This window comes from Hypanus sabinus, chromosome 23, assembly GCF_030144855.1.
Source record: "Hypanus sabinus isolate sHypSab1 chromosome 23, sHypSab1.hap1, whole genome shotgun sequence".
Lineage (NCBI taxonomy): Eukaryota > Metazoa > Chordata > Chondrichthyes > Myliobatiformes > Dasyatidae > Hypanus > Hypanus sabinus.
Genome location: NC_082728.1, coordinates 63922530 through 63936258, shown reverse-complemented (window position 1 = coordinate 63936258; position 13729 = coordinate 63922530). Strand labels below are relative to the sequence as shown.

Here is a 13729-nt window from a genome sequence, read left to right as displayed (position 1 = left end):
TTGGAAGACATAGAATCCTTGTGGGTAGAATTAAGAAACTGCCAGGGTAAAAAAGACTCTGATGGGAGATAGATACAGGCTTCCAAACAGTAGCCACAATGTGGGGTACAAATTACAATGGGAGACAGTACAGGCATGTAAAAAGAGCAAGGTTACTACAATTGTGGGGTATTTCAACATGCAGATAGATTGGGAAAAGCAGGTTAGTGCTGCATCCCGAGAAAGAGAATTTGCAGAATGCCTCTGAGATGGCCTTTCAGATCAGCTTGTAGTTGAGGCAACAAGCGGAAAGGCAATTCTGGATTGGGTGCTGTGCAATGAACTAGATTTGATTAGGAGCAGAAGGTAAAGGAACCCATAGGAATCAGTGATGATAATAGGATAGAAGTCACCCTGCAGTTTAGAAACATAGAAAACATACAGCACAATACAGGCTCTTCGGCCTACAAAGCTGTGCCGAACATGTCCAACCTAGGCTTTACCCATAGCCCTCTATTCTTCTAAGCTCCATGTAGCCATCCAGAAGTCTCTTAAAAGACACTATTGTTTCCACCTCCACCACTGCCGCCAGCAGCCCATTCCATGCACTCACCATAATCAATGCCTCTCTTTATCTTATACGCCTCTATCAAGTCACCTGTCATCCTCCTTTGCACCAAGGAGAAAAGGCCGATTTCACTCAACCTATTCTCATAAGACATGCTCCCCAATCCAGGCAACATCCTTGTAAATCTCCTCTGCACCCTTTCTATTGTTTCCATGTCCTTCCTATAGTGAGGTGACCAGAATTAAGCACAGTAATCCAAGTGGGGTCTGACCAGGGTCCTATACGGCTGCAACATTATCTCTCGGCTCTTAAACTCAATCCCACAATTGATGAAGGCCAATGCACCGTATGCCTTCTTAACCACAGAGTCAACTTGCATAGCAGCTTTGAGTGTCCTATGGACTCCAACCCCAAGATCCCTCTGATCCTCCACAGTGCCAAGAGTCTTACCATTAATACTATATTCTGCCATCATATTTGACCTACCAAAATGAACCACCTCACACTTATCTAAGTTGAACTTCATCTGCCACTTCTCAGGCCAGTTTTGCATCCTATTAATGTCCCGTTGTAACCTCTGACAGCCCTCCGCACTATTTACAACACGCCCAACCTTTGTGTCATCAGCAAATTTACTAACCCACCCCACCACTTCCTCATCCAGGTCACTTATAGAAATCACAAAAAGTAGGGATCCCAGAACAGATCCCTGAGGCACACCACTGGTCACCAACCTCCATGCAGAATATGACCCATCTACAACCACTCTTTGCCTTCTGTGGACAAGCCAGTTCTGGATCCACAAAGCAATACCCCCCTTGGATCCCATGCCTCCTTACTTTATCAATAAGCCTTGCTTGGGTACCTTATCAAATGCCTTGCTAAAATCCATTTACGCTACGTCTACGGCTCTACCTTCATCAATATGTTTAGTCACATTCTCAAAAAATTCAATCAGGCTCATAAGGCATGACCTGCCTTTGACAAAGCCATGCTGACTATTCCTAATCATATTCATGCCTCTGAGAGAGAGAAGCTAATTCAGCTGTATCAGTGTTACATGGAGTAAATGGGATTACTGAGACATGAGAGAGGAACTCCCAAAGTTGATTGGAAGCAGATGGTAACAAGGATGATGGCAGGAAATTATAGGTCAGTTAGTCTGACAATGGTTGGGAGGATATCGTTAAGGATATGGTTTTGGAGTGCTTGGAGACACATAACAAAATAGGCCGTAGTTAGCATGGTTTCCTTAAAGGAAAATCTTGCCTGTAAACTCTGTTGGAATTCTTTGAAGAAATGACAAGCCAGATAGACAAAAGAGATTTAGTCTTTGACAAGGTGCCACATGATGCTGCATAACAGGTTAAGACCTCCATGGTATTACAGGAAAGATACTAGCATGGTCAGAGCATTGACTGATTGGCAGGAGGCAAATAGTGGGAATAAACGGAGCCTTTTCTGATCAGCTGCCACAGACTAGTGGTGGTCTCTGTTGGGACAGTTTCTTTTTACATTATATGTCAATGATTTGGATGACGGAGTTTATGACTTTGTGGCCAAGTTTGTGGACACTACAATGGTACTGTCAGTGAAGGGTAGGTAGTTTTGAGAAAGCAGAGACTACAGAAGGACTTAGATTAGGAAAATAGGCAAAGAAATGGCAGATGGAATACAGTGTCAGGAAATGTATGGTCATGGACTTTGGTAGAAGGAATCAAAGGGTAGACTATTTTCTAAATGGAGAGAAAATTCAAAAATCTAAGGTGCAAAGGGACTTAACAGTACTCATGCAGGATTCCCTAAAGATTAATTTGCAGGTTGACTCGGAGATGGGGAAAGCAAATGGAATGCTAGCATTCATTTTGAGAGAACTAGAACATAAAAGCAAAGATGTAATGTTTAGGCTTAAAAAAATACTGGTGAACCCTCATTTGGAGTACTGTGAGCAGTTTTGGGCCCCTCATAGAACCATAGAACACTACAGAACAGTACAGGCCCTTCAGCCCTCCATGATGTGCCGACCCATATAATCCTTAAAAAAAAGTACTAAATCCACATTACCCCATAACCCTCTATTTTTCTTTCATCCATGTGCCTGTTCAAGAGGCTATTAAATACCCCAAATGTTTTAGCCTCCACCACCATCCCTGGTTCATTTAAGCAGGGATGTGCTAACATTGGAAAGGTTTCAGAGGAGGGTCACAAAAACAATTCCAGGATTGTAAGTTTTGTCACATGAGGAGCATTTGATGGCTCTGGGCCTGTACTCACTACAATTCAGAAGAATGAGGGTTGACCTCACTGAAACCTATCAAATGTTGAAAGGCTTCACTAGAGTGAATGTGGAAAGGATGTTTCCTATGGTGGAAGAATCTAAGACCACAGGACACAGCCTCAGAATAGAGGGGTGTCCTTTTATATGGCAATGAGGAGGAACTTTTTTTGCCAGAGAGTGGTGAATCTGTGAAATTTAATGCCATAGTGGCTGTGAAGGCTAGTCATTGGGTATATTTAGGGCAGATTCTTGATTAATCAGGACATGAAGGGATATTTATGGGGAGAAGACAGGTGACTGCGGCTGAGAGGGAAATGGATCAACTATGATGAAATGGCAGAGTAGACTTGATGGGCCAAATGGCCTAATTCTGCTCCAATATCTGTAAGCAATCACTAGATTTTGGACTGTTTCCAGAGAACTGAGAAATTGCAAATGTCAATTCACTCTTTAAGAAGGGAGGGAGGCAGAATAAAGGAAATTATACGCCAGTTAGCCTGACTTCAGTGGTTGGGAAGAGGCTGGAGTTGAAATTTCTAGGTACTTGGAGGCACATGACAAAACAAGCCAAAATCAGAATAGCTTCCTTCAGGGGACATTTTGCCTGACAAATCTGGAGTATCTGTTTGAGGAAATAACAGAAATGATAGGCAAAGGGAAGTTAATGAATGTTACTTACTAGGATTTTCAGAAGGCCTTAGACTAGATACTGCATATGAAGCTGCTTTCATAAAAAGAGCCTATATATTATCAGGAAAGATACTAGCAGAGATAGAAGATTGACTGACTGGCAGGAGGCAAAGAAAGGGGGCATTTTCAGGTTGGCAGTGGTGTTCTATAGGGATCAGTGTTGGGACTGCTTCTTTTCATGTTATATGTCAGTGATATGGATGAAACAATTGACTCTGTGGCCAAGCTCGCAGATGATACAAAGATAGCTGGAGGGGCAGGTAATATTGACGAAGCAGGGAATCTGCAATAGAGTTTAGACTGATTGGGAAAATGGACAAAGAAGTGTTAGATGGAATATAGTGTAGGGAAGTGTACTGTCATACACTTTGGTAAAAGGAATACAGGTAGAGTAAATTTTCTAAACAAGAAGAAAATTCAAAAGTCAGAGATATAAAGGGACTTGAAAGTCCTCATTCAGAATTCCCTAAAGGTTAACCTGAAGGCTGGTAAGGAAGACAAATGCAAAGTTAGCATTCATTTCAAAAGGACTAGAATATCAGAGCAGTGTTGTAATGTTAAGATATTATAAGGTATTGGTTGAACCGCACTAGGAATCTGCACTTAAGAGCGTGGAACAGTACTTGGAGCTATGATGTTGTGGCCTTCACAGAGATTTGGATGGCTCAGGGGCAGGAATGGTTACTTCCAGTGCCAGGTTTAGATGTTTCAGAAAGGACAGGGAGGGAGGCAAAAGAGGTGGGGGCATGGCACTGTTGATCAGAGATAGTGTCACAGCTGCAGAAAAGGAAGAAGACATGGAGGAATTGTCTACAGAGTCTCTGTGGGACATTGATAGGATGCAAAACTGGGCTGAGAAATGGCAGATGGAGCTCAACCCAGATAAGTATGAGGCTCATTTTGGTAGGTCAAATATGATGGCAGAATATAGTATTAATGGTAAAACTCTTGGCAGTGTGGAGGATCAGAGGGATCCTGGGGTCGGAGTCCATAGGACACTCAAAGCTGCTGCGCGGGTTGACTCTGTGGTTAAGAAACCATGCAGTGCACTGGCCTTCATCAATCGTGGGATTGAGTTTAAGAGCCGAGAGGTAATAGTGCAGCTACATAGGACCCTGGTCAGCCCCACTTGGAGTACTTTGTTCAGTTCTGGTCACCTCATTACAAGAAGGATGCGGAAAAGGGTGCAGAGGAGATTTACAAGGATGTTACCTGGACTGGGGAGCACGCCTTACGCGAACAGGCTGAGTGAACTTGGCCTTTTCTCTTTGGAGTGACGGAGGATGAGAGGTGACCTGATAGAGGTGTATAAGATGATGTGAGGCATTGATATTGTGGATAGTCAGACGCTTTTTCCCAGGGCCAAAATGGCTAGCACGAGAGGGCACAGTTTTAAGGTTCTTGCAAGTAAGTACAGAGGAGATGTCAGGGATAGGTCTTTTACAGAGAGAGCGGTAAGTAAGTGGAATGGGCTGCCAGCAACGGTGGTGGAGGCGAATACGATAGTATATTTTTTTTAGGAGATTCCTGGACAGGTACATGAAGTTTAGAAAAATAGAGGGCTATGGGTAACCCTAGGTAATTTCTAAGCTAAGGACATGTTTGGCACAGTTTTGTGGGTCGAAGAGCTTGTATTGTGCTGTAGGGTTATGTTTCTATTACCTGCGCAGTTTTGTGCCCCTTATCAAAAAGATGTTATGGCATAAGAGCGGTTCCAGAGGAGATTCACAAGAATGATCCTAGAAATGAAAGGTTAACGTATGAGGAGGGTTAAACGCTCTGCACCCGTACTCACTGGAATTAGAAGAATGAAGGGGAATCTCACTGAAACTGAATCTCACTGACTGCTGAAAGGCCTAGATGGAGTGGATGTGGCAAGCACATTTCCTATAATGAGGGAGTCCATTACCAGGAGGCACAGCCTCAGAATAGATCAACATCCATTTAGACAAAATGGACCAAAGAGTGATGCATCTGCGGAATTCATTAACACACACAGCTTTGGAGTCCACACCATTGGGTAGATTTCAAGTGGAGATTGATAGGTTCTTAATTAGTAAGGGTGCCAAAGGTTACGGGGAGAAGGCAGTTGAATGGGATTGACAGGAATAATAAGTCAGCCATGATGGAATAGCAGAGCAGACTTGTTAGCCTGAATGACCTAATTCTGCTCCTGTCTTCTGGCATTAAAAAGCATCTGGCTATCCGCTCTATCCATGCCTCATATCATTGTCTATCTTAACACCTGTCAAGTCACCTGTCATCCTCCAAGGAGAAGCCTTAGCTCACTCATCCTATCTTCAGGACACATGGCCTCCAGTCCAGACAGCATCCTGTTAAATCTCCTCTGCATCCCTGCTAAAGCTTCCAGGTTCTTCCTATAATGAGGTGAGCAGAACTGAACACAATATTCTAAGTGTGATTTAACCAGGAAATTTATAGAACTCTAACATTACCTCACAGCTCTTGAACCTAATCCTCCGATTATGAAGGTCAGCACACCGTTCTTAACAGCCCTATGAACTCACGCAGCAACTTTGAGGGATCTACATACGTGGACACTGCTTTTGTTCTACACTGCCAAGAATCCTGTCATTGCCTTCAAATTCAACCTTCCAAAACAAATCTCTTACACTTTTCCACATTGAACTCCATCTGCCACTTCTCAGATAGATCTTTATCATGTCAGTGTCCTGCTGCAACCTACAACAACCCTCTAGACTACTCCCAATTCCATAAACTTTTGTGTTATATGCAAGCTTACTAACCCACCCTTGAACTTTCTGATCCAAGTCATTCAAAAATAAAATCACAAAGAGCAGGGGTTCCAGAACAGATCCCTGCAGAACATCCTGTACACCAACCTGTAGACAGAATACACTACTACTTGACCCACCTCGTCCTCCACAACCAGAGCTAGCAATATCTCCAGAAATATAATGTTTCAGAAAATTACACTGCACACAGTTTAGAAGATCTTTGCCCATTCTGCTTTAAACACTGTAATTTGCCAATTTAATTAGAATTCTCCATTATAATTGCCCTATTATTTTTGCACTTCTCTGCAATCACCATATGTGCTCAACTATATTTGTTCTATTTGTTATGACCAGTAGAATATACCCCAAAATGATCGCTCTACTGCTTCTTAGTTCTAACCAAATTAATTACATTTTTGCTGCCTCTGCACTACCTTCTCTTCATCTCAGCAATATTCTCTTTAACCAATACTGCCACTCTTCCTTTCTTTCCTTCCTGAATGTTTCATATCAAGCAATATTAAGGAATGTGCTATGCCCAGTCCTAAGTTCCTCCAGCATTTTGTGTGATGCCCAATCCTTCCCCTTTTTTCAAAAGTTTCTGTTATTGCAAAATAATATTCCCACAGGCTATTTGCCACCTGTAGTTCACTAACACTATTTACCACATTCCATAGACATACATATCTAATAAACCAAATTTGTTATCTCCTACTTCAGTTTGGCTTTCCCACCCTCCCTCTCTCACCAGTTCATTTCTCCCTATTTTCTTCCTGCAGTCTGTCTCTTTTTCTCTTTGTCACCGCACGCTATCCAGCCGCTTTTCCCTAATTGTTCTCTTGCCCCACCAACACCCTGCCATATCCTTCCCCCAAACCCATCAATCCCCCCCACTCCCATTTCCAATTGCTCTAACTTTTCACATTCTCCTTGTGATCCTGTGGGCTTGCCCAAGTGCTCTGGATTCCTCCAACTCTCACAATCAATTGGACCAACACTTTCAAAAACACTCCTCAGAGCACTCTTACCCTGCCCCATCCAACACCATCTGCACCAACTTCTCTCTGACCCCTCTCAACCCTCTAAGGCTGCCCCAATGACCTCTCAACATTGTCTCACCGCCAGGCACTATTCCTCACCCACACTCCTCTTCCCCAAACATCCAAGAACTTCGCAGGCACACCAGCCTGCTCTGGACTCACTTTCAACACTTTCTTCATCATGAGACTCTTCACTGACCTCCTTCAATTCTCCCCCTTGCCCACCTCAACATACGTGCAGCTACTTCCTGCCCCTCCCCCCATTTCTGTGCCCCAACTACCCCAGGAACCCTCCAATCCTCTGGAACTTCTCCTGTCCCCACTGATGCTGCAAAGATCATTGCCAGAGGTTCAGCAATTCCCTTCCTCGCCTCCCATAATAGCCTGGGGTAGTTAGGGACACAGAAGTGGTGGGGGGAAGTAGTAGTTGCATGTATGTTGAGGTGGGAGAGTTGGATAGTGTGGAGGACTGTCAGAGGTTACAGCGGGACATCGATAGAATGCAAAACTGGCCTGAGAAGTGGCAGATGGAGTTCAACCCAGGTAAGTGTGAAGTGGTTCATTTTGGTAGGTCAAAAATGATGGCAGAATATAGTATTAATGGTAAGACTCTTGGAAGTGTGGAGGATCAGAGGGATTTTGGGGTCCAAGTCCATAGGACACTCAAAGCTGCTAGTGTATTGGTCTTCATCAAGCATGGGATAGAGTTCAAGAGCCAAGAAGTAATGTTACAACTATATAGGACCTGGTCAGGCCACATTTGGAATACTGTGCTCAGTTCTGGTCATCACACTACAGAAAAGATGTGGAAACTATAGCAAGGGTACAGAGATTTACAAGGATGTTGCCTGGACTGGGGAGTATGCCTTATGAGAACTTGGCCTTTTCTCCTTTGAGCGACAGAGAATGAGAGGTGACCTGATAGAGGTGTACCAGATGATGAGAGGCAATGATTGTGTGGATAGTCAGAGGCTTTTGCCCAGGGCTGAAATGGCTAGCACGAGAGGGCACAGTTTTAAGGTGCTTGGAAGTAAGTACAGAGGGGATGTCAGGGTTTTTTTTTTACACAGAGTGGGGAGTGAGTGGAATGGAATGCCGGCGACAGTGGTGGGAGCAGATATAATAGGGTCTTTCAAGAGACTCCTGGATAGGTACATGAAGCATAGAAAAATAGAGGGCTATGGGTAACCCTAGGTAAATTCTAAAGTACATGTTCAGCACAGCACTGTGGGCTGAAAAGCCTGTATTGCATTGTAGGTTTTCTATGTTCTATGTTCTCTATGTTCTCACTCTGCCTTCACCTAGTTCTCCCTCCATACTCCCAACTCTTCTGCCTGATGCCCTCACCCCCAGCTTCTCAACCCCAACATTACCTCTTCTCCACCCACCCTTAACCCCTCCAATTCACTCTTGAACTCTTCTACTGAGAGAAAGGTAATGTTGAGGAAGCAAGGAGTCTCCAGAGGACAGGAGAATGGGATAAGAAGTGGCAGATGGAATACAGCAAGTCCAGGTAAGGTTCACGGGAATTATCTTGGAAATGTAAGGGTTAACATGTTCGCAGTGTTTGATAGCTTAGGGCCTATATTAAGAAGAATAAATGGGGATCTCATTAAAACCTATTCAATACTGAAAGGCTTAGGCTACATCCACACTAGACCGGATAATTTTGACAATGCCGGTTTCGAGTAAAAACGATAGGCGTCCACACTATGCATTTTTGAAAATATCTCTATCCACACTGAAACTGAGATTTCGGCGAATCTCTTCCTCCTGCACATGCACAGGACACATCTACCAAAAACAAGCGACATGTTTAGTGTTGAATCTCACCGTAAAAGTGCGCGTTTGTGTAGTTAGACTAGAAAAACTTAAAACGGACAGCTGTTGGCTCTCGCGCAGGAGAACTTAAAACTAAAAAAAACAAATACTGGAGCGTATGGTGGCAACCGACAGGGAGTTCACGGACAGTATGACCCGGCTGACGATGAACATTGAAAAACTGACTAACTGTTGCATTAATAAAGCATCTTGTTAAATGTGTAAAACATGTCTGCATCAGTGTTATCTTGCATTTCCGTACAATGTTACATTAGGCTGTTAGACATCTATTGTCAGAGAAGTACTTGTATAAATAGGTAAACCACCTTCATACGAGCAAGGACAGAAAACAGGGCAAAGTGAGTAAACTTATTTATTCAGTAAGTTATGGGTCAAAGTATTTGGTGAGTACATTTCTAACTCTTCTGGCTTCAGTCTCTTTGCCATCTGTTCTGAAATTATTAGGTTGCGTTGAAGAAAACAATGAAATAGCACGCTGCCATCTGACAGCGTTTTCAGATTTCTCCGGTTACCCCGTCCACACTGATCTGCCCGAGCAGCATTTTCAAAAATAACCCACCCTGGAAAGCGTTTCTGAAAACCTCTGTTTTCGAAAGACGAAAACACCGTTTTAGTGTGGACAGAGGGTAAAAACAAAGAGAAAAAGCTTTGGTTACGGATTTATCCAGCGTAGTGTGGATGTAGCCTTAGATTGGATGTGGAGAGGATGTTTCCTATAATGTGAAAGTCTAGGATCAAAGGACTGAGCCTCAGAATACAAGGACATCCCATCACCACAAAGATGGGAAGGAATTTATTTTGCCAGAGTGTGATGAATCTGTTAAATTCATAGTCATATATGGCTGTGGAGGCCAAATCATTAGGTATATTTAAGGATGAGGTTGACAGGCTCTTACAAGGGTGTCAAAGATTACAGGGAGAAGGCAGGAGAATGGGAGTGAGAGAAATAAATCAGCCAAGATGGAATGGCAAAGCAATCTCAAAAAGCTGACAAAAATCCAACAAAAAGCAAGTAAAAAAGCCATGTGAAAAGATGAAATATGAGGGAAACTAGCCAATAACATAAAGCACAATAATAATTTTCTCAGTTATATAAAGAGTAAAAGGGAGTTAAGAGTTGATATTGAACCCCTGGAAAATGATGCCGGTGAGGTAGTAATGAGGGACAAAGAAATAGTGGATGAACTTAATAAGTACTTTACATCAGTCATCACTGTGGAAGACACTAGCAGTGTGACAGAAGTCCATGAGTGTCAGGGAGCAGGAGTCATTCCATTGCTACTACAAAGGTAAGCTGAAAGTCTTAAGGTGGACAACTTTGCTGGACCAGATGGACTACATCCCAGAGTTCTGAAAGAGGTTGCTGAAGAGATAGCAGATGCATTGGTTACGATCTTTCAAGAATTACTTGATTCTGGCATGGCTCCAGAGGATTGGAAATTGCAGATGTCACCCCACTCTTGAAGAAGGGAAGAAGGCAAAAGAAAGGAAATAGAAGGCTAGTTAGTCCAACTTCAGTGAAAGTGTTGGAGTCCATTATTAAGAATGAGGTTTTGGGGTACTTGGAGACTAACGATAAAACAAGTCAAAGTCAGCATGGTTTCTGTAAAGGGAAAGCTTGACTGACAAATCTGTTAAGAGTTCTTCAAGGAAGTAACAAGCTGGATGGACAAAGGAGAGACAGTGGATGTCATTTACTTGGGTTTTCAGAAGGCATTTGATAAGATCCCACACGAGGCTGCTTAACAAGATGAAATCCCATGGCATTACAGGAAGGATACTGGGATGGATAGAGAAATGGTTGAGCTGACAGGCAGGAAGCAGTGGGTGGAAATAAAGGAGGCCTTTTCTGGTTGGCTGCAGTGACTAGTGGTGTTCTTCAGGGTCAGTATTGGGACCACTACTCTTCACATTGTTTGTCAATGATTTGAATAATGGAATTGATGGCTTTGTAGCAAAGTTTGCGAATGATACGAAGATAGGTGGAGGGGTAGGTAGTGCTGAAGAAGCAATGTGATTGCAGCAGGATCTGTGGAAGCAAAGACCATGGGTATATTTAAAGCAAAAATTCATGGCTTCCTCATTGGCCAGTTCACCTAAGGTTATGGCGAGAAGGCAGATGCATGGGGTAGGGAGGGATCTGGGATCAGCCATGATGGAATGGCAGAGCAGACTCAATGGGCTGAATGGCCCAATTCTGCTTCAATGTCTTATTGCTAAATTGCCTACTTCTGCTCTTATGCTTACCCTGCTCCTCCTGTCATTGCTCATCGTTGCCCTATCTTCCTCCACCAATCCTCTCCAATCTCTTTCAACCCAGTCTTCTTTGGCCATCTTACCCCAATGCCTCCTCCATGGAATTCCAAAACCCTCCTCGCCAACCTAATTCCACCCCATCAATTGTTCTGCATCCGACATTCTGCACCACCACCCAGACACGCCCTAACCACTCATTCCCCGCACAATCTCCCATCCTAGGAGCCCCCAAAGCCCTCCTCCCCTCACTTCCCTGCCTTACATCATTCCTCTTAACCCCAACTATTTCACCCACCCCACCTGCCCTATCTCTGTGCCACTCAACCCCTCAAACTCCCACTCTTTCAACCCTTGTTCTCACACATCCGAGCCCATTTAGCCTCCACACCCCAGCACCACAAACTTCTCCACCTCACTGTGCCGCTTCGTAACCATACACCGCCGCAGCTATTCCCAAGCCACATGTGCCATGACCTCCATCACCCCAAATCCTGGACCCCCTCACTCCAAAATCTAGCGCCTTAGACCACTCACCTCCCGACACTCCCTCACCCCTTCACACAATCAACCCAAACTGTTCTTCAACGTTAACCTCAATCCCCTCCACCCCTGTCCCCCCAAACGCGTTCTGCCCTAGACAAAACTCTCTGTCTCCCATCCCTCCTCACCGCTACCCCCTCACTCTAATCATTCCCAGCCTGCCCTCACCCTTCTCCCATTCCCATTCCCCTCCCCGGTTCTTTTCCTACCCCTCAGCCCCTCCTCATTGCAAACTCCCTCTCCGCCAGCCACCAGCCCTCACCTTATCCTCGGCTTCCAGGCCGCTGAAACTCCACACGGCAAGCGCCTGCACGGCCAAGATGGCCAGGACGGCCGCAGCCGCCACCCGGTACCTTCGCGCCAGCTTTCTCGCTCGGAGCCTGGCCACCATCTTCCCGGCGGAGACAGCGCGGGGCCGTGCGGGAGCTGCGCCGCTGCGTGCGCGCGCCGGTCGCCGCGGACGGCCATCGCGCCGCTGCGTGCGCGCGCCGGTCGCCGCGGACGGCCATCGCGCCGCTGCGTGCGCGTGCCCGTCGCTCTGAAACTCTCCTCGATAACCACTGGAGCACGTCGACCTCACAATGCAGGGTCCTAACCTCGCCCACCCAGTGGGTACGACTTCAGACAGTCCTCGCCTTTCAATCTTAAAGTTTCTTTAATACTTTGCACCCACCGCAACACTCGGCTGTTTTTGACTCCTCTGTTCAGGGAGATATTTTTGGTCACCCCATCAATAGCTCTCCTAGTTGACACACTCCAATTATCTTGCTTTATTCTCTATTCAAAACAAGCAAGACAAAAAAATTCAACGTAATACACACAAAATGCTGGAGAAACTCAGCAGGCCAGGCAGCATCAAAGAAAAAGAGTAAACAGTTAACGTTTCGGGTGAAGACCCATCATAAGAAGATGGGGGGTGGGGGAAGAAGTACAAGGTAGTCAGTGATAGATGAGCACATGGTCAATGAGTTGAAGGGCAACAGAGATCACGGGGGGGGGGGGGGGGGGGGGGGGGCGGGGGGAGCAGTGGGACAGGATTGGTTAGCACAATCAGCCTACCTGCCGGAGTATCATTGTGCAAATGCATTGGAATGTGGTATTTCCTCAGGATGATCTTTTTCACTCTTCCCAGTATGTCTGTGACTTTCACCACATTCACACAATTTCTGTGTCTTTCTTTTCTCTGATCCAGTTCTTCAAAACATTATTTAGCAAAAAAATAATTTTTCTGAAAGGTCTCCAGCTTGAGAGCTACATTATTCTTTTTAAAAATGAAGGGATTTAGATATTTCAAAAGGGAAAGTGGGGGAGGTAAATCAGGGATAGTATCACAGCTGCAGAAAAATAGGACATGGAGGGATTATATACTGAGTCAGTGTTGGTGGAAGTCAGAAACAGAAACACTTTATTGCAGCTATTCTATAGCCCCCATAATTGAAACAAGGACGTTGAGGAACAGATTGGGGGAGCGGCACAAATTTTGGAAAGGTGCAAAAATAACAGGTTATTGATTATTGTCATAAGGAACTTCAACTTTCCTAATATAAATTGGCAGCTCCTTAGTGCAAAAGGTTTAGATGGGGCAGAATTTATTAGGTGTGTCCAGGATATGTAGACACGCCAACTAGAGGCAAAGCGAGGCCACATTGTGTCCGGCACCAGGGAAGGAACACAGTAAGGAGTCAGATCAAAATGAACATTTTGGAGACAATGACCACAACTTCTTAACTTTTACTATAGGCTTGGAGAGGGATAGCAACCATTATAGTAAAGCACT

The 13729-nt window shown here is 44.6% G+C and overlaps 1 protein-coding gene across 2 annotated transcripts in view; it reads right to left on the bottom strand.

Moving 5' to 3' along the window:
* xylt2 (xylosyltransferase II) overlaps window positions 1-12389 on the bottom strand; it is a 275890-nt gene extending 263501 nt beyond the window's left edge. For both annotated transcript variants that reach the window (XM_059949008.1, XM_059949009.1), the window contains exon 1: window positions 12215-12389. In XM_059949008.1, the coding sequence (XP_059804991.1) occupies window positions 12215-12343 (129 nt within the window). In that variant the 5' untranslated portion in view covers window positions 12344-12389. The remainder of the gene's footprint in view (window positions 1-12214) is intronic.
* Between the last annotated feature and the right edge of the window lie 1340 nt (window positions 12390-13729).